This window comes from Papio anubis, chromosome 13 (genome assembly GCF_008728515.1).
Source record: "Papio anubis isolate 15944 chromosome 13, Panubis1.0, whole genome shotgun sequence".
NCBI lineage: Eukaryota > Metazoa > Chordata > Mammalia > Primates > Cercopithecidae > Papio > Papio anubis.
The window spans coordinates 83,385,822-83,406,889 of record NC_044988.1 but is presented as its reverse complement, the minus strand read 5'-3'; the positions used below and the strand labels follow the sequence as shown (position 1 = coordinate 83,406,889).

General features: G+C 51.9%; 1 protein-coding gene across 27 annotated transcripts in view; it reads right to left on the bottom strand.

Moving 5' to 3' along the window:
* Positions 1-21,068, bottom strand: part of ZNF618 (zinc finger protein 618) — a 176,757-nt gene that overhangs the window by 46,850 nt on the left and 108,839 nt on the right. For 16 of the 27 annotated variants that reach the window (XM_031654416.1, XM_031654420.1, XM_031654417.1 and 13 more), the window contains exons 1-4: positions 17,042-17,764; positions 7,105-7,200; positions 3,498-3,575; positions 2,903-2,941 (exon numbers count right to left, since the gene is read on the bottom strand). In XM_031654416.1, the coding sequence (XP_031510276.1) occupies positions 2,903-2,941; positions 3,498-3,575; positions 7,105-7,200; positions 17,042-17,384 (556 nt within the window). In that variant the 5' untranslated portion in view covers positions 17,385-17,764. Of the gene's footprint in view, positions 1-2,902; positions 2,942-3,497; positions 3,576-7,104; positions 7,201-17,041; positions 17,765-21,068 lie in introns of those variants that run through there. The other 11 variants (XM_031654442.1, XM_031654432.1, XM_031654431.1 and 8 more) reach the window with 3 other exon arrangements.

Genomic DNA, 21,068 nt, shown 5'->3' with positions numbered 1-21,068 from the left:
ACCAGGAAAAGACCCAGCGCCAGAGGACCCAGCAAAGCCATATCCAAATTCTTGACCCTAGAAACTGAGGGATAATCAAAGCTTGTTGTTTCCAGTCATCAAGTTTTAAGGACATCTGTTACACAGCAATAGATAACTAACATGGGGTCAGAGTTTGGATGATCCCCCGGGTCTACCTAACATCTGAAGCTGGACATAGGACATGACCCCCTCCACAATGGCACACTCTAATGTTTGCACTGGCACGGACCTCACGTGTGTGTTCCTTGGGCTGATGTAGGGAGGGCCTATCAATCCCACCTCCCCAGGCACAGGGAGGCTTGGTGGTATGCTCAAGGCTGCCCAGTGGGGGTGGTGGACGCGGGAGGGAGAGCTAGGATTCAAACATTCACTAACTCCAAGCTAAGGCTGAATCAGGGCATGTGGCCCTTCTCTGTTTGAATAAGCCGCAAATCAGTACTGGGCTCGGGGAACTCTCTCCTGGTCCCTCTCCTGTCCCCCAGAACCCAAATACAGGATCTGATGCTTGCCAAATGTGACCTAATACTGTCACAAATATCAATGTGACAGTAGCATGAGGGGCTAATCTTTTATTCCTTAGTGGACAGATGGGTGAGTGAATATGTCTTTATGCTTCTATGTATGACTGTACTATTTTCCTAATAAATAAGTGAAAAGTCCTAGAACTGTTAAGAAAATGTGTGAGACCTCATTTCTAGGCCTGCCTCCACTATTCACAAGCTGTATGACTCCCCCTCTCTGGGACTTAGTGTCCTCATCTGCAGAATGGGTGGGCTGGACTCAATATTCTCATTTGGGCCCTTTTGGCTTCATGACTCCACAACCAGGCTCCGGCAAAGCAGAGGCCAGGCATTCTAAGCAGGCGCTGCCAGTCTGGGTCAGGGCAGGGCTGCAGGACTGAGAATAAAACAGTGCGCAATGGCCGCGGGGAGGAGACTCCACAGGGAGGAAGGGAAAAGTGATGGAAGGACTAAAAATACCCGTGCTATAGAACCCTCAGCAGCCAGCAAGCCTGCGGACAACGGAAGCCAGACGGAACACAACAGATCATTGAGGGGCTGCTGGAGAAGCCAGGGGCCCAGAATAGCTGAGGAAGGAAAGATAAATAGGGAAGTTCTTTAAATGTGTGGCTGACCGCAGTCAGTCCATGGGAGCCGGAAAAGAATGGAGCTATTGAGGGAGACGGGAACCAAGGGCCAGGCTGGGGCTGGGGCTGGGGCAGGATAGGCGGGGCTGAAGGAGGAGGGCCCAGCTCCCACCTCCTCCCAGCTGGGGTCCTGTGGCAGGTGTCTAGCCAACCTGGACCGCAGATTCCTCTCTGGAACATGCCGGCTTCTCCTTTGGCACAAGAATCCAAATGGAGTGGACGGGAACGTGTCTTAGAAGAAATGCTGTTGGGACCCAGGCCAGTTAAAATCCTTTTTCAGTCATCGGCACCTCTTCAAACTGCTCTGGTTTGGGGGTTTGTTGGGCAGGGGGTGGTAATGTTTATTTATTATGTTAAAAATCTTTTTTTATGATGGTGTGGTGTAACAAACCCATAGAACGGGGATTGGCACGCAACAGTCTGTGGGCCAAATCCTGCCCACCATCTGTTTTGGTAAGGAATTCATTTACATATTATCTCTGTTCCTGGCACGTTCCCACTACGAGGGCAGGGCTGAACACTTGTGATGGAGACGTCTGGCCTATGAAGTCTAAAATACTTACCATCTGGTCCTCTACAGAAAAATGTTGCTAACCCCGGGTGTAGAAAAGTGTACAAACGCTAAGTATACAGCTTGTTCAATTTCCACAAACCGAAACCACCCATGTAACCGACACCCAGCTCAAGAAACAGAGCCCAGAAGCCCCTTCCCCAGGGGAGCCGCTCTTCTGACTTCTACCGGCAATAGTCAGTTTTAGCTGCTTTTGCCCTTTCTCTATGCACAATCTTAGAGGATGAACCCTGTGTACGCCTGGCCTCTTTTGCTCACCATTGTGTGTGCATCATCCATGTTGCTGTGTATAGCTATAAATTGTTCATTCTCACTACCGTAGTCTTCTGTGTCACTAGACTTATCCATTCAATGAGCACTAGGCATTTGGGGGTTTCTAGTTTGTTAGGAATCGTGTACTAAGAACATTCTAGTTAGCATCTTTCAGCAGATATGCACACATTTCTGTTGGCAACATACCTACAGGTGGAACTGTGACTTCTGAAGCTTCGTATTATTGGGTGGGGAGACTCCATCCTAGTCTACACCAGCCCGGCTGCTCGCTTACCAGGCGCTGGGGGTCTAGAACTGGAGGAATGGCAAGCAGGGCCTGTGAGCAGCAGTGCTGTTGCAGATGGCAAAGCCCTGTGCCACCCCAGGTGCTGGGATATGGCACCCTGGGGCAAATCACCAATAAGCAATTAGTGCCCCTGGCTGTGGGGGCTCAGGAGAAAACTCTCCAAAGCAGTGTTTCCCAAAAGTCAGCTACAGAGCCCCAGAGTCATGGGTGAGAGTCAAAAGAACACAAGAAACTGCATATCCTGGGCACCCATGGGAGATACACGGCTGTGTCTGTCAATGAAGAGCTGGAAAGGTCCACAAGAAACCTGCTCACCTTAGTGAAACTCAAGGTCTCCCAAAGTTACTTGGCCGGAGAAATTGTCACGGACAGAACACCACTAACCTTCCCAGAATGAGCTTGCCACGGAGCACGCTTTGGGAAGGGCTGCTCTGAGGCACCGTGTTGTGGTTTTGTAAGGATGGGCTGGCCCCAAAGCTTGGACCCCAGCACTGTGTCTCTCAGAGGCCACCTGGAGCAGTTCTGGGGGAGGGAACGAGCAGCTCCTCTTTGTCCCACCCCAAGCCCTCGCCCCTCAGCAGCCCATGGAGGAAAAAGTACTCACTGCTTTGGGAGGCTCCCTCCCCTGAGGTGGCTTCAGTGTCTGCAAAGAGAGAGAGAGAGAGAGAGGGACGGGGGTGAAGCTACCGGGCCAATGATAGGGCCAGTGCCAAACACAAGAGAGAACATGGAAGCCACACGGGACGAGCTCACGGTCCCGCCCCGGGCCCCTGATGTCAGCCTCTCCTCCCTGTCTGCCAGGCTCCGGGGGAAACAGATGCCATCCCTCCTGTCTCCAACTCCCAAGCTTGTCATGAGGAACACATGCACTGACCCCAGCACGTGCCCTGTGGGGGCCACTGACACCGAGCAGTGATGAGATGTCCTGGGAGGTGTGACGCCCGTGGGGAGCAGGGGGAGCCCTGGGGCACAGGCCTGGTGTGTCCTGCGGAGTCTCCCTCCCATGCCCACGCTGTCCCGCATCAGGAGGCCTCCCTTCTTCTGCCTGGCACCCTATCCTACTGATGAAAGTGGGAGGAGAATGGGAAAGGCTGTAGCTGTCAGGGCCTCTGGGGTCACCCATGAGGGGCCCAAGTGGGAAACAGACAAGTAGTGGGAGGGGCGGCCCCTGGGCTCTGCCCCAGGGATACTCCTCTCACCTCGGTGTGCCCGCACGTGGGTCTGGAAGCAGTTGTAATACTTGTACTTCTTGCCACAGATTCCACATTCATAAGACCCTGGAAAACAGAAGAGGAAAGGACTGGTCACCCAACCTCTGTGGGTCCCAGGACCCACAGGCGATGCCTACAAGTGTGGCTAACTCTCTGTCCCAGGGGCAGAGATGGTCCCTGGCAAGGAGGCAGCACTGAGCTAGGAGTCAGGAGGCCCGGGTCTAGATCCAGGTTTGCCTCCCACTCCCTTGGGAAAGGCACTGCCCCCCATCTCTGGGCCTCAGTTTCCAAATCTGTAAGATGGAGAAGGTAACTTCTTCAGCTAATTCTCAGCCCTACACCTTGAGGGGAAAAAGGAGATGAACGTAAAAGTGCTCTGAAAGGAATATATTGCATCCACATAAGGAAATCATCACTTCAGTGCATTACAATAATTTCCAGCGACCCCTTTTCCTTGCCAAAATGGGACAGAGATTAAGACAGACTGAATCAGACACACCTGGGTCCCTGTCCCTGTTCTGTCACTTACCAGCAGCATGACCTTGGTAATTTCCTTAGGTGCATGAAGCCTCAGTCTGCTGATCTGCAGAATGGGACCACATGTACCTACCTCATAGGGTGGCCCTATACTCCCTGTAGGAAGTGCCGAGCCCTACCATAGACATGCTCGGCAAGGAGAGGACCCCCCAACATCTGCTGAGGAGTTGCCTTGTTCCCTCAGACACACAGAGACCGACATGGTGTAAATGCCTGCCTCTAACCCCCACAGCCCCTTGCCAGGCCCTTCTCCCAAGAGCAGGGAGACTGAATTGGCTGAGTTCCTAGTGGGCACTGCAGAGAGGTTAAAAGACGAGCCTGCCATGTAAAGGCCAGAGCAAAGGCCCATGGCAGGAAGCCAAGAAGAGCCCCTCAGATCCAGCCTGGCAGGGACCTCAGGGGCAGAGACCCTGCCTGCTCCCCCACCTAAATCAGCCCTCATGAAGGCCTGATGCCACCTGGGCCCAGGCCTTGCTCTTCCTAACAGAACAGCCAGGGAGCGTGGGCAAATGCAGAGGCCCCGGTCCACTCCAGACTTAGCAATCTAGAGTGGCTGGGGTGGGGACTTGCCTATTCCAAGGTCCCCAGGAAATTCTGATACCCAGCATCTGGGGATGGGAGAGGCAGACCTGGGATAAGAGTCTTAACTCTGCCATTTACTGGCTGGGCCTCAATTTCCTCCTGGGAAAAATGTGGATGATTCAAGCGTGTTGGTGTGAAGACTGAGTTTGCATGAACAGTATTCCCAGCACAAGACCAGACCCAACATGAAGGTGAAGATCATTAACTCCTACTCCGTTAGTCTTGCCTGGAAGCAGAGGCCCATTTCCTGGGTGTGTACCTGAGGCATAAGGTGAAGGCAGAAGAGCACTGGATGTGGAGTCTGAAGCCTAGTTCAGCTCTGCTATCCCTTAGCTCGGGGGGGGGGGGGCCAACTTTTTGGTTTCCCTGGGTCACACCGGAAGAAGAATTGTCTTGGGCCACACACAAAATACACTAACACAAATGATGGCTGATGAGAAAAAAAAAAAAAAGAAACACGAATCACAAAAAAACCTCATAAACTTTTAAGAAAATTTACAACTTTGTGTTGGGCCGCATTCAAAGCCATCCTGGGCCACATGTGGTCATGGACTGTGGGTTGTACAAACTTGCCTTGTCTGTTCGATCTCGGACACATCCTTTTACCTGTCCGAGCCTCTGTTTCCCCACCTGCAACACCGGACTCCGATTCCTACAATTTATGACTGAGGTCCATATCAACGAGGTTCATCGTGTGAATCAGTTGGCACACCACAGGTACTGAGGAACGGGAGCCGGTGCCACCGGTACTACTGTGGGTCACTCCAGGGGCCGCTGTCATCCCAATGCCAGCGTGGGATTTAGTAGTCTGTTATTTAGTGGTTTGTATGTGTATTACCCTTGTCACGCAGGGAAAAATACAATCACGTGGAGGGCAAAGATCAGATTGCATACTTCTTTGTATTTAGCCCTGTGATTGGCACACAGCGAGGGCTCCATAAATCCATGGTGTCTTGCTGTTGTACTCATCTGTCACTGAGTAATAATGCCTCCAACTCTCTTCCTGCTGCCTCCACCCACTCTTCAGCAGTTTCTGCCAATTCCCCTTCAACCAGTGAAGAATTTACGAGTGCCTGCAACGTGCCGGGCACTGAGGCCCCAGCAATGAGCAAGGTGCGCTCCCTGTCCTCTAATAGGAAGCAGACAGGCCAGCTGGCACGGGGACAATGCAGGATGATGGCGTTAGGGCAGCAAGTGCAGGGCCTGGGGGCACAGAGGTAGGACTCTGGCCCAACTGCAGTGGGGGGGCCCAAGTCAGTGGAGTGGATACTGTTTAGAGCCAAGCCAAGTCCTGACTGGTAGGCAGTATGGAGTTTACCCCAAGCTGTGGGAGAGCTGAGGGCACATGCAGCCTTGACTGCAGGTGTCACCCCACAGAGGGAATCAATGGGGCATGATGGCTCCTCAGCCTCTCCTCAGCTGGCTCCTGACCCCCAATGCAGAGTGAGACAGCCTGTCTGGAACACAGAGTCTCTGGACTGAGCACTGTGTGCTGGCAGGAGGAACCCTGAGCCTGCCCCTCATGCAGCGTAAAACCCACGGCCCCGCCTGCCCCTCGCTCAGCCTAAAGCCCAGGACCCCGCCTGCCTCTCACTCAGCGTAAAGCCCAGGACCCCACCTGCGCCTTGCTCAGCCTGACTCTGGGCTTCAGGTTCCCCTATGTGATGGGGCCAGAAAGCTGAGAGGTGGGGCATGGGGAGAGTTCACCAGAGTGGCAGCCCTCAGTGCAGCAATGCCAGCAAACCTGGGTGCAAACCCTGGCTCACCACATCCCAGCAGAGGGAGCCCTGGACAAGTCATGGAACGACCCACACCTTAGGTTTCCTCTCTGTAACACTGTTCACCCCTTGGGGGGACGGGTTGTGAGGGACAACATGGTGGCTCCTTAGCACAGGGCCTGGTCCACAGCAGGCACATGATACAGGTCTGCTGCTATTACTAGCAGCATTTTCCAAAGTTTATTCTTTGGAACCCAACTTCCTGAATGCACCCCAGGAAAAAGAGGACCATGGCCAAGTGCGCACGAGGGAGACCTCATGGCGTGGCCCGTCCTGGGGAGGCCGGTGTACAGGAGCAGCCGCAGGCCCTGCGAAGTCCTGCAGGGAGAGAGGTCAACTACTGTTTAACCCAGGGTCTCCCAAACACATTTGGCTTGGAACCCTCTTGTCCCCTTGGCCTGTTTCAGAGTTGTGGCCCTTACTTCCTATGGCAGCACTTCTGCTGCCAAAATGCTCTGGACATTCTAGGCATCCAGATTTCCACGTGCTCTATCGTCCCTCCAGTAGTCCAGTACTGGAGTCCAGGGTCCCAGGGCAGGCTCCGATTTGCTCAGGACAGGGGATGAAGAAGGTGGCCCCTCTTGACCCTGAGATGCTAGCAGGGCCTGCTTACTCAGTCTGTAGCTGATGGCTGTGTCCAGCTGTGCCCCCACCCATACTGGCCCCGAATCAGGCACTACCCCTTGGCCATCACGTACCAGATGCATATCTCAATGCTTGGTCAAAAATCCAGGTCCCTGAATACCGGCTTCGCACAGATCCACCGTGGGGGCTGCCTTCGGGCGCTTTTCCATCTGAATTACGTAAGAAATCAGAAAGAGCCCTTAAAGTTGGAGAATGCCTGGAAGGTTAGGGAAGGGGCGAAGTTGGCTGCACTTTGAGAAGTGTGGACAAGATCACACTGCCTCCCTCTTCATTAAAAACCTTGTGCTGGCCAAGGGGCATCCACGTGTTCCCCAGGGAGGCTGGCGCACGGCACGGCAGAATATAGCAGCCATGGGCCAACAGCTCCCTGAATTTAGTTTTGTATTTTCTCTGTATTCTGATTCATCATATGATTAGAACACACAATTTCTACCCAAAAATCCTCCAGCAAAATGACCCTCCAAGGAGATGTGCCCCACGGGTGCAGTGCCCATGCATCCCCATGGCCTGTGGCCACCACAGACCCAGACTGATGCAGTGGGGCAAGGAAGGCCTTCTTGGGGACTCAGCTCAGACAGTCCCCAGCCCCGATGCCTGACTCCCTGCCCAGCACGCTCCCTCTTCTGTTCATCCCAGCCACTTTTTTCCTCTATGAACCGTGGCTGTCACCATCACCGCCTGTCTGGGTTCACTTCATCTGCAATCTTTCCATGCAGACTGACCTCTGCCCCACTGCATGGGTGAGGAAGCAGAGGCTAGGGCAGCTGTGTGCAGCATCTCACCCAATTCACACAGCCAGCTAGTGGGCTCGGGGTCCTGGCTCAGAGGCTTCTCACACCAGCTCAGTTCATCCTCACAATTACAGCAGGTAAAGGTGACTATTATCCCCATTTTTCAGGTGAGGAAAGTGAGGACCAGAGAGGCAACGCATAGCACCAGAGGTCGGTCAGATCTGATTTGCTCCCAAGCCACACAACTAGCCTCTTGGAAAGCACCATGAAGAAATGGTGCTTGTGGGCTGTGCGCAGTGCATCCCAGCATTTTGGGAGGCCAAGGCAGGCAGATCACTTGAGTTCATGAGTTCAAGACCAGCCTGGGCAACATAGCAAGACCCCCATCTCTACAGAAAACACAAAAATTAGCTGGGCATGGTGGAGCGCACCTGTAGTCCCAGCTACTTGGGAGGCTGAGGTGAGAGGAACGCTTGAGCCCTGGAGGTCAAGGCTGCAGTGAGCTGTGATCATGCCACCGCACTCCAGCCTGGGCAACAGAGTAAGACCCTATCTCAAAAAAAGAAAGAAGGAAGAAAAAAGAAGAAGAAGAAGAAAGAAGAGGAAGAAGGAGAAGGAGAAGGAGAAGGGAAAGGGGAAGAGGAAGAGGAAGAGGAAGAAGAAGAAGAAGAAGAAAGAGAGAGAGAGAACGAACCTTTACTAGGTCTCATTTCCGTCCACCATCTTCCCAGAAGTCCTCATGAGGCTGGCAACTCAACATCCATTGCAAGGATGAGCATAAGGTTCTAGCAGCTCGGCTAGTGGCTGGCAAGGAACTGAGTTCAAGATAGGCCTTGGGGATCCAGAGCCATGCCACTGCCACTACCCCCGGTCACCTGCTGGATGCCAAGCGAGCTGTGTGTTCCTTTCAGTCATAGCACTTTCCTTAAATGCTACAGGGGAGTAGAGTCCCCCACTATGTCTGGTGCTGCCATAGGACTCCCAAGAGTCCCCTATTGAGAGCCCTGGGACTGCTGCCAGGGATGGCTGGCAGGGCTTGCCAGCACACAGGAGGCAGGAGTGGACTTTTCCTCTCCCCATTCCTGCTTTCACAAGTGATGCAACAGTTGCCATCCCAACAAATCCGAGTTCACAGCTCCCACTGAGCACTTTCCCTAAACACCCGGCTTAGCTCCCTCCCAGAGCATCAGACAGACCAGATGAGGCCAGGGGGTCTAGTTCCTGAAGTCACAGAGGGAGACTCTGGGAAGATGCCTAAGAGAGGATGCAGGCTTCTGAGAAAGAACGTAGGGTAGCAACCCTTTGCACCCAGCCAGGTCTAGAGAAGCTCAGACACCTTTCAGGATACACAAAATGTGACAAGACAGAAATCCAAAGCCGGTGAATGAGAGAAGAAAAACACAAGGGTAGGGACAGAAGGCTGGCTCCTTACAATGGACAGTCCCATATTTAACTCGGAGCGTCTCGGGAGCCGCTATTCAGAGAACAAATGCTCAGGAGTGTGTGCAGCCTTCTCTGTTCAAACATGCAACAGGAGCTGGGTCCAGGGCTTGCCGAAGGACAGGGGATCCGAACAGGGAAGGCATGGACAAATGGGTTTCCTGAGGCTCTGGGGCTTGGCCTCAAACCAAATGTCCTCTGGAGCAGGGTCTTCCGAGTGAAGCACAAATCTCCCGGGGGTGTGTGGCGGCTGCCCAAGGGGTAAGTAGGTCCACGCAGCCTTAAGAGAACCATCAGCTTCTAAATGTGTTCTTTCCTAATATCAATGTGCCAGAGAACCTGGCAGGTGGGAGGCTCCACTTGCCAGTTCTTCCTACTCTCACCTTCACCCTTGGGCCATGTTACAAACAAAAGATGATCTTTTCACCCACCCCTAATCCTACTGTGGTGGCTGCCCCAAGAGATGAGAACCTTGGGGCTCCAAGCAAAGAGGTGACCCTACAATACCGGTGTTGGGCTCAGAAAGTGAGTGGATCTAATGACCAGGAACAACTCCTTTTTCAAATCGGGTGATTTCCAATTCTCTCCTCTCAACAAAATTAAAGGAGGATCTAATGGAGTTGTCAGCGAAGAGACCATTAAAAAATTGTCTGATGATAGACCCCCGTATGATTTCTGGCATACAACTTGGAAGGAATTCAAAGAATTGAGTGACACTGCTAAAACAAAACTCTATCCCCTGCCAGCTACTTATTTATGTGACTGAGCTTTCTAAGCACTTAGACCTACAAAAACCAAAAGATAGGAATTAAATTAATGCCGAATCTTGTCTCCTTCTAGCAATAAGAAATATTAATTCACAGATACATGAGCCAATTGAGAAAGAAATGAAGCCCTATCCATTTCATTAAGAGATGTGTTTTCAATAATTTTTTACTTTCACATTTACTATTTACCTAAATTTGTTTTTGATGAATTGTATGCTAATAACAACTCAATCTGGAAAAAAATGTTGGAGAATGTACAGCTTTATGATCCCAGGAATTTTTTTTTTTTCAGAAATTTCAATTTCAATTTATGTACATCTTGCTATGGCATATGACTGTGAAACAGTAATCAATAAAAGACTTTCAAGCATAAAAAATATATTTTACATTAGGATAAAACCCTGTGGGGGCAGTGGACTGGAAATATGAGCTCATGGAGAAAAAGGAAAGATGTAAAATTTCTGACTCTTAAAGATAGGCTTGTTCATATGTTTTTGAAGTGATGATGGCGGATATCAAATAGCGGTAGTGTTTGGATTCCCTTGGATACGTTTTGAAAATTGGTTCACAGTTTTGTTTCCAAAATGCCACTTTTTTTTTTTTACACAATATCCTGGAAATTATATCCTTTGCAATGATTTAAACTTTGAATAAAAATGTTAGATGTCAACTCAAACTTGTGAAAAAGAATATACAGTATTCAAAATTCTTTTAGGAGGTATTGAGCAAAAACAAATGTTTGAAAACCTTGGCCTTTTAGGTTCTTATCACTCTAGAGGTAACCCCAGAGGTATCAATGTCCTGGGGTTTCAGCTAATAGTACTGGTACTGGTTTTACGTTTTTTGTCCCCTGTTAAAAACACTTGCATATCTATTATTTCACTCTGCCCCCAACAATTCTACTGGAAAGAGGGGCAGACTTTATTCTACCTACTGACCATTCAAGACACGGTGGCTTAGAGACGTTAAGGAGCTTATCCAGGGCCCCACGGTAGGGTAAACCCTGGGCTCTTGACTTACAGCCCAGGGGCCCTTTCTAACAGGGACCCTCCAACCCTTCAGACCACAAGAGGAAGCGTCAGTAGCAGAGACAGGACACGCCTGGGAGGGTGGCCAGAACTCCTCCTTTCGGAGTGGCTGCAGCAAAGAGCTGAGTGTTGGTTCTGGCAGGCTCTTGGGTGAGGCCCTGCCAACAACCTATTGAAACAGGAAACTGACTATCAGCTGGCACGATGAAGCAAGACCTGGCACCTACGCTGCCTGGGTCTGTCACAGGCTGAAACCCACGTGGCTGTGTCTGAATGACTGTCAAGCTCTTCTGCTGCTCCTTCCTGCGCCATAGCCTGGCTGCTGCCTCCTGGCTGGAGCTCCTTCCTCCTCTTTCCCTGGCTCCCCTGGCTGCCCTATGTGTGTGAGAACACCTCTGTACCTTGGTCCTGAAAAGCTTGCTGACTAGAAACATCCTTGCAGAATCCAGTCTCCCATCTATCTCATCCTTGACTCCCCATCCTGCACTCTGTCCAGTGACCCTCCCTGATCACCTACGTCAGGACGGGGAACTCACTCCCTCACAGGCTTATGTCCAGTTACCAAACAGTTCCCATGATCACACGAAGTCCTTCCTTTTACCGAGTTGAAATCCCCTCCTGGAGACTTCTCCGTATTGGCTGGGACACCCTGGAATGTGTCTGCTCCATGTGCCCCTTGCAAAATGCTGTAAGCTGTGAATATTTAGATTCCATCACCCCCCACTTCACACCTCCACTATCCCCAGTCTCCTCCCAACCCAGGACAAACAGCCCTTAGCTTCTCCACAGGCCTTCTCTCCGCACTGAGCTAACTCTCTGGGGGAATAACCCAGTCGGTCCCTGTCTCTCATCTGAAGAGGAGTCAAGTCCGGGCCACTCGTGCCCTCCACGGTCTCCTGCACTGCTACTGAGGAAGCTCATTAAGTCTCGGGTCTCCGGGCCCCTACTGCTCTCCCTGGACTCCCTTGTTAGTAACCACCCCTGGATTAAGGACCAGTGGTTTCACAGCACGGGAAAGAGTACCCACAGCTGGACAGCACAGCTGGACCACCATCATGGGATGCGGGCACCCTTATCTCTCAGAGCCAGGAAACAGTCTACGGGCTGGATGCCCTGATTCATCAAGAAGAATGGCAAGTAGGTTTCCACTTCTAATTTTTCAATTCTAGCTGACTGGCAGAGACCTTTTGGTGTACTGTGTTGAGAAGGATTCTGAGGTGCATCATTGGACAATGTACAGTAATCAATTCGCAGTGTCTGCCATGAACATGGGATTGCCATGAACCTGGAGCGAGGCTGGGTGAGTGAAGTAACCAGGAGGCCCTTGGCCCCACAGGAGCAATGGCAGTGCCTTGTGTTTACTACTTCTCCTAGAGGAGCCCCTAAAATTTCAAGTGTGGTCCGCCCTTCCTTCTTAGGGCTGCCATACAGAGCTGTTCATACAGCCTGTCAGGTGGGTGCAGGTGTCTGTCAACTTCCTTTCTTTCATTTCTGCTTTTATCCAACAAAGTTATGAAGTTTAGTATCTATCATCTCTGCTGTTCTTGCTATAAAAGGAAGCTCCTGGTCTTGCCCCCAAATCCTGCACCAGCTCCAACAGCGGTGACTTACTTTCTCCGAGTGAGAGACGCCCTTCTCAGCACAGGGAATTCTCTGGGCAGCAGGGAAGCAGCAGCAACCACTGCGAACTTGGCAGTCATCCTCCTGGGCACTGATGCCCCTCCTGACGCCAGCAGGAGAAGCTGCCAAATGCCATCTGCGTGTCCATGACCCAGGCTCCTCCACGGGAAGTGCCTTGGATAATGTTTGTGTCACTGGGAACATTGTTTGTCTGATGGCTATTAAAGGGCCAGTGTGGACTCGCAGAGGCTCCCTCATGGGGCAGCACTGGGTGATTGAACAGGAACACTATTCTACTCAGCCACAGAGCCTGTCTCTGAGCCCAGAGTGGGGCTGGGTGAGCGAAGTACTCAGGAGGCCCTTGGCACCACAGCACCCAGTAGTCCCCTGCCAAGTGCCCCAGGAACACGTTAACTCCCCCATGCCCGGCGACCAGGACAACGAATGCACACTGCAGCAGGAGTTCACTTAAAGATACAGCTCTAACCAGCATCCCACCCCAGCCAGGTCCCTGGGAGAGCTTTCCCTCCTTGATATACTTTCAGAAGCAGGTGGGAGGCAGGTGTTGTGAGGTGGAGTGGGCCCTTCATGACCTGAAAGAAAATGTCACCAACTTGCTGGGTGATCTTGGGCAACTCCCATCCTTCCCTCAGGCCTTGTCTGCCCCTCTATAAAATAAGGAGGTCAGGGGTACCAAATTGACAGCATGCATAGCTTCACTGCCCACCTCTACATCCAGGGCAGACATCAACAATCAATCATGCCACCCTTTAGAATCCTCAACAGAGAACTCGTTACAGCCAGTAGCAACTGCTTGGGCTTAACCCACAACTTAAAATCTACTTGCCATCTTGAGATGAGAGGAGTTTAAAAGGTTCAACTCTAACACTGATTTTGTTTTTAAATGCCTTTCTTTCCTGGTGATGAGGCCAAGCCAGCTTCCTCTGAGCCTGACCCTTGGAAGAAAACCCCCATTCCTAGGCAGGAGAGCCTGCCTTCCAGCATGCAAGATGAGCTGCCATGACAGCAGGGAGCACTCTGGCCCTGTTTCTGTAGGGCTCCACCATGGCAGCTCCACACGTCACCTGTCACTGGGGCTTCTAAACCTTTTTCACAAGGGTCTGCCCAAAGCAGATTACTCAAAAGTTCACAAGATCCTCAAAGTCCCTGAATCGGAGGGAAGCAGTACTAGAAGGAACATCAAGGTCCAGACAGGTTTCCCAGTCCATTTCTTAGGGGAGAAAACTGAAGCCCACTTGGAACCTGTGTCTTTTAACACTTTATCCTGTGCTGACTTTCTTCCCTATCCCATCGTTTCAATATATCACACTGGCTTACTTAGATGGGAAAAAGCAGAAACGATGACTATTCCTTCCTCTTGAAGAGGCATTTTATACTATTAATATTAGTACTACTGAGAATACTACCTAATTGTTTACTAAGCACAGTGTTGAGTACTTGACATACATGATCTCATTGAATATTCAGATAGCCTGATGATTTCGTAATTGTAAGAACTGAGTCAGACAGGGCCCGAGGTAGCACACCTATTAAGTCATGGAGCCTGGATTCACTCTCAGTCCAAGGATCCCAGCTCATTCTCCTCAGGCAACACTGTTTCCTTCCACTGCCACCTTGGATGGCCACTCCCATGAGGTGGCTGGGACAGGGACCATGCCTCATTTAACACAGGAGGACCCTAAGGCACAGCAAGGCCAAGGACCCTGCTGCTGAGCAGCAGCTGAGCTGGAAATCAGCGTCGGTGGCTGGCATGAGGCTCACGGGCCCTGGGGCTCTCACTGTGCAGGCAGCTGGCCTAAGGAAGATTCCCAGCATTTCCCTGGCCTAGCTGCCCAAGGCTTTCCCCACTGAATCCAGAATGCTGGCTCTATCCCAGGATTCAGATTCAGCCACCCTTCACTGGGCATCTCCTGGTGAAGGGCAGAAACAGCTACTGGGTCTAATGAGTCTTAACACACACATACACACCAAAGAGAGCAAGGGCAGGTCTTCTCCATTAACTAACAAATCCACCAGTGATTAACACAGTCCCTGGCCTCAGGGAGTGAATACTGATGGAGGAACGTCAGTGCAGGCCCTTGAAAAGACTCTCTCTCATTCAATACTGGCCTAAGTCACTCCTGCTCCTCCCCAAACATTCCTGGTTCACCCCTATTCCGTCACATGGGAGGACGGCATTTCCCAGCCTCTTTCTTTGAGGTTGGGTGGGGCCGTGTGACTAGTTCTGGCCAATGACTGTGAGCGGAATTAACGCGTCTCTCTCTGGCTGCAGCAGTTAATTGCCAGCATAAGTCCCTCCACAGCGTGCTTTCCCTCTGTCACTTGGCTGGCAGCATTCTACATGACGGCTTTTAGTCTGGGACCAGAGGGGAGCAGAGCTCCCTCTTGATCCACAGTGGACATGTAGTGTGAACAGGAAATAAACTGCTGTGGTTTTGAGCTACTAAGATATCTTGTACCTTTCAGGATCTTTTGTTACTGCAGCATAACCTGGCCCCACCGTGACAGCTGCGGCACCAGTGTCAACGTCACCACTCCCAGAAACCAATACTTTGGTATTGTGGAGTGGAAGCAGGGAACATGGAGACATAAATCAGGCAGGTCCTGGAGCCCCAATCTCTAGGGGTTTCCACTTTCATGGAAGAGACAGGCACAGACAGGGCCCCTCTAATCTAAAAAGAAAGTAGAAAGTGCACCAACTAAGGAGCAGGGTAGAAACAGCCCACTCTCACCAGAAGAGATTAAGGAAGTCTTCTGGGAGGAGGTGGCACTGGAGTTGGCCTTAAAGGATAGGTTGGATTTGGGCAAGTGGAAATGGGGGAAGGCATTCCTGGGAGAGGCAACAGCAGACACAAAGTACAGGAAGAGCAGACTACACTGGAATGAAAGGTCTGGGAAGACCAGAAGCAAGAAATGGGACTAGAAGGTTCAGGTTATGGAGGCTTTTAATGCTCTGGTCTCGACTCTAGAGACAGTAAGGAATCCCAGGGTTATAAGCAGGGGAGCAACATGGTCAGTGTTCTGTTTTGACCAAGGCCTCCTGGCAGCCAGGGCAGAGGGCAGGCAAGCTGCAAAAGCATGGCTATTAGCAGGATGCTGCCATGACCCAGGTGGGGCTGAGATGGCCACAACCAGCAGGGAACAGTTGGGAAAGGGAGTTTGAGGATGATTCTCAGCAGTTGGGAAGAAATGGCACCAGGACTTGAGTCTAAACGTGCAGAAATGAGGCCGTGGTGCCGCATACAGGATGTGCGCCAGGAAGGTGGAGGTGCTTGGAAGTCAGTAGGAGGTGAGCCAGAGCTGGACCAGGAAAGTAGCAGAGGCCAGGGCAGCAGCAGCACTTCTAAGAACACACTGAGCCTTGGAAACATGGAGGAGGGTGTGGAGGGAAGCAGAAATCTGGAGTCAGACCAGGCAAGGACTCCACGCCAGGAATGAGGACTTTATTTCACAGACCAGGGGTTGCAAACTTCTGCCCACAGGGACTCTGACCCACAGACACGTTTTGTTTGGCAGATTTCAAAAGGTCAGTTGGCTGCCAACATTTAAAGCCAAAAGAATTCCCATCAAAATGTTCATTTCTGGCGTGTGATTTGTCCAGAGATGTGGCAACGCTGAGCTGTATCCCCACCCAGCAACCGTCAGCGCAGCAGCTGAGTGGCCGCCGCCCTCCACACACGCGGCGTGCGTTCTCTGACTGGACACGGTCCTCACCACCTGTCCTGTTGGCTCATCTCTAGTTACGCTAAATAAACATATTTGTTGGGCCTCATGGGCATTTGAGTCTGTGAACCTGGCAGCAGTGCAGGGGGCCCCTGAGGGGTATCCCCTGGCGCATGCTAGAGACTGGAGGGAGAGAAATTGTTGCTAAGATGTGAGTTTCCACAGAGCTCCTCTGGGTCCGGCCCAGGCCAGAAGAGGCAGGGGAAGCGCCATCTGTCACCGATCCAATCCTGATGGGGTATCTGCTCTGAGCAGCACCAGCACTGGGATCTCCCTCCCTCCAGGAGGGAGAAAAACAGAGAGGCATTTAGGACATTGAGCAGTAAGGGCTGTGCGAGACCCCCCAGGGGTATGGGAGCCCAGAGACAGACAAACGGATTCACTGGGCCCCCAGAAGGTTCCAGGCATTTGACTTAAACAGGGTATTGACGGATGGATAGGGTCCTGCTGCCGAGCAGAAAAAGAAGAGCTCTCCAGCCGGAAACCGCACAAGCAAAGGCAAGTCAAAGAAGCTGAGATCTCTCCCTGAATGCAGAGGGAAGCCAGCAAAGGTTCTCTCAGCCAGGAAGGGAGCAGAGGCGCCGGGCCCCTTCTCCCCAGGACTCTGACTCCACATTCCCATCCTGGTCTCCACCCTGACCACAGAGGCTGGACACTCACCAAGGGTCTGCTGGTTGCGGACGCCGCCGATCACCACGCAGATTTCGGCAGGCACGTCGCTGGTCCCATCCTTGCCGACTGCCTTCTTCTCCTCCTTGGCCTCGCCCTGCCAGATCACCTCCTGGATGTAGTCATCGGGCAGCTCTGTCTTCACCTTCACCTCCGTCATCGTTCCTTGCTCGGCACTCAGCGAGGCCTCGGCTGGCACTGCTTCTGGGCCCTCCACCTTGGTGCTCTTCTGGCTGCGCTTCAAGCGCTCCCTGGAAAAGAAGAAAGTCCGTTCAATACCTTCTTCCTCCAGACCGACACAGCAGCCCACCAGTCCATGGCACCACAGGAACATGCCAGGCAGTGTGCATAGTGAATGCTAGGGTCCCCGGCCCCCTTAGCCTCCAACACAACCCCCATGGCTACCCCTGAGGCTTCAAGGAACACAGTTTGAAAACCATTGAGCAAGAAAGGCTCCAATTCCACCCATTTTACAGTTGGGGAAGCTGAGGTCTCAAGAGGTCTAGATGTGCCCAGTTGCCTCACTTACTTGCTTGCAATTATCATGACTGGAGTTACAAGTGACCTAAAAGGGCACCTCCAGCTGGTTGAAATCAGTTCTTCTTAGACTTCAGTGTGCATACAGATGAGCTGGGGATCTTGAAAAAAATGCAGATTCTGGCTCAGCTGTTCTGCGGTAGGGCCTGAGATTCTGCATTTCTTTTCCTTTTTAGAGATGGGTCTCACTAGGTTGCAGAACACAAACAAACTCCTGGGCTCAAGTGACCCTCCCACCTCAGCCTCCCGAGTGTTTGGGGCTCCAGGCACCATGCCACCACGCCTCGCTCAGAGATTCTGCATTTCCAACAAGTTCTCAGCTGGGGCCAGGGCTGCTGGGCCTCAAACTATGCTTTGGGCAGTAAGGGTTTCAGTGCTTTGATGTACGCAGTATCCAGTGCTATTCCGCTTGTTCCTAGGCAAGAAGGCTCGGGATCTTGTCCAGGCTCTTCCCTGCTCCTGTTTTACAAATGGGAAACTCCAATGCAAAAAGACTCACTGGGTTGAGATGTCACAGAGCCAACACTGGGGCATGGAGGGGGCTCTTTAAACATCGGAAAACATCCTCAAGGTAATGATGTCAGTTCTGAAGAGGGCAGGACGTGCGTCACTGAACGTCCTTCGTGAGGGGGACACTAAGGACTAAAGCAGAGCTGTGACTTGCTCAGGCCAGACATAAAATCGGGGAGAGGCCAAGGCAGGAAGCCAGGTCCCTGCCATCCGCTCCTGAAGCATCCTCCTTTCAACACAGCTGTCCATGTTATCATCCTAAGGACCCCACATCCTTCTGACAAGCGAAGCATCCTCATGACTGCTGTCTGTGAGGTTGGGGGGGGGAAGCTGAGGCATGCACATACTGGGAAATCGAGCCATGTTCCAGGCCCAGAGACACTGCCCTGGCCATGCCAGCCTCTCCACTGCACCAGAGGAGAGCGTGGTCTGTGAATTTCGAGGCCCAGACTCAAGGCAGGGGATGCCAGCATTCCAACTGCAGCACAGCAGGGGCACTGGGCTGGGACTCAGGGACCCAGGCTCCAGTCCTCGGTCTATGATGGGCTTGCTGTGTGGCCTTGGGCAAGACTTTTCTCTTCTTTGGGTTTCAGCAGCCCTGTTTATCACAGGAGCATGGGTTTAATCACATCTGCTGTCCTTCCCAGCTTCAGCTTTCATCCAAGGTGGAGAAAGGTTGGGAAACTGAGCAAAGATAGAGAGGGAAGTCCCCAGCTAATGAGGAAAGGATAGAGGAAAGCCATGGGGAGCTGCTATGGACTGAATTGTGTGCCCCTAATTCATATGGTGAAGTCCTGACCCCCAGTGTGACTGGATCTGGAGAGAAGGTCTTTGGGAGATTAAGTGTGGTTAAATGAGGTCACATGGGAGGAGCCATCATGAGGGGATTGGTGGCTTTGTAGGAAGAGAAAGAGATTGCTCTCTCCCCCACAGTAAGAGGGTGACCCTCTGCAGCCAGGAGGCAGCCCACACCAGAACCCAACTGTGCTGGCAACCTAATCACAACCCGCAGCCTCCAGAACTGTGAGAAAATACATTTCTGTTGTTTAATTAAGCCTGTGGCATTAGGCATGGCATCCCACAGCATTCTGTTAACAGCAGCCCAAGATGACTCATACGGGAGGCTAGGACTCAGATGGACAGAACACGAGTGCAAAGGCATGCTGGGAAAACCAGTCAGGAGCAAGGGCTATCGTGCCAACCACTTCCTCGCTGCGGGCCTCCAGCCAGCCACCTAACCTCTGAGCCTTGGTTTCCCCATCTGCAAAATGGAGTTAATGGGGATGTCATGCAGATTTTAATCAACGAACACATGGTTAAGTACTCAGCACAGTGCCTGGCCTGGAACTGCTCTAAAGACATGGTCACTATGACTATTGTTAATAATGACACACTGTTAGAGCTTCTTTGGCATCCAGTGGTGCCTCCTCCTCATGCGTCTGTCCCACCAGGGCCACCAGACACACCGCCTGAGCTTTTGCCCTTCTCCACGGTAAGAAAGTGTAAAGCTGCATGATTCAATCACCTCAGAATTCATTTCCTTCATTTACTTAAGAAACACTTAAACAGAGCCTCCTATGTGCCCAGCACTGTTCTAACATACTAATTCCTTTCATCCTTAGAAATGACTCTGGGAAAGAAATCTTGGTATTTCCACTTTACAGTCTAGGAACTGTGGCAGTGAGAGGTAAAATAATGTACCAAAAGTCACATGGGAGGAACAAGGTGGGACGGGGACCTGATGCAGGCAGCCTGGACTGGGAGAGAAACTCGCAGAGGGAAGCCTCCTCACCCACAGCCGAGGCTGCCCCACATCACCCACCCTTGACCTTCAGCATCCAGAACAGAGCCAAAACCAAGGTGCTTGTGGGTGAGCAGGAGGACACGAGGTTCCCTGGCTTTCTGGGCTGCTGCCACCTTTGTGGGAGATAATATCATGAGCAAGCGTCCCCCTGGTCCCCCAGAGGGGCGCACGGCCCCGCCTAGCTGCAGGACACCACAGGGCAAAGAAGTCTCAAGTTCTGTGAGGCCTAAGACATAACTAGAACTGGCAGGTCTAGCAAGTCACAAGGTGACAGCTGTGGCTTTAGAGAGAGAGGTGATTCCTGCTGCTGGCAAGAAAAGGGGACCCACTGGAGGTGGTGAGCTCCCCGTCATGAGAAGCACTGAGCAGACTGGCTGATGGCCTGGCAGGAGTGAAATGAGCCAAGTACCAGATTTGGAAGTTGGATCATCCTAGGGTCAAATCTCAAAACTGCCAGTTGCAGGTTCCTATATAAGTGACTTGATTCCTCCAAGCCTCAGTCTTCACATCCATATAATGGGGCAAACACGGTACCTACCCCACAGTGCTGTGATGTAAAACAAGGTAATGTTTATATAGGACCTAGAACTATAGCTACCAGTGGAGATGTTTTACTCTTATCTACCTATTGTCTTTTTTATGGCGGGCAGGGGAGGGGCATGTGCAGAGGATGCAAGTTTATGTGGCATAGGCGTTTAGTGCATGGGCTGTGGAGTCAGACCAACGAGGGTTTGAATGCCAGCTCTACTACTGTTCAGTAATGGGATACCGGCGGTGAGGGAGTGAGGACTTTGCCTAGTGCTGCAGAGGTGGTCATGCTGATGAAGCTAATAGTGAACGACGTGTATCCACATTCAATCTGCGGGGTAAAGAAAGCAGCTGACATTCCCATTTCCTAGCTAAGACTTCATGGGTGCTAATGGTCAGGGCCCTGAGGCTCACTGGGCAAAGAGATGGGAGGCGAGGAAACAGATGGGACCCCCTGCGCAGAACTCCCTTACCGGCTTTTTTCACAGCCAGTGTTCTGAAGCTCAGCCTGAGGCTTCGAAAGCACCTGACCATGCCATCTGAAAAGATTCAGTGTCCCTTCCTGCTCTCAAGTCCTCACCACCATCATGGTATCCTGGTAGGGGAAGGGAGGAGCTGTTGGAGTCAGGCAGGCTGGAT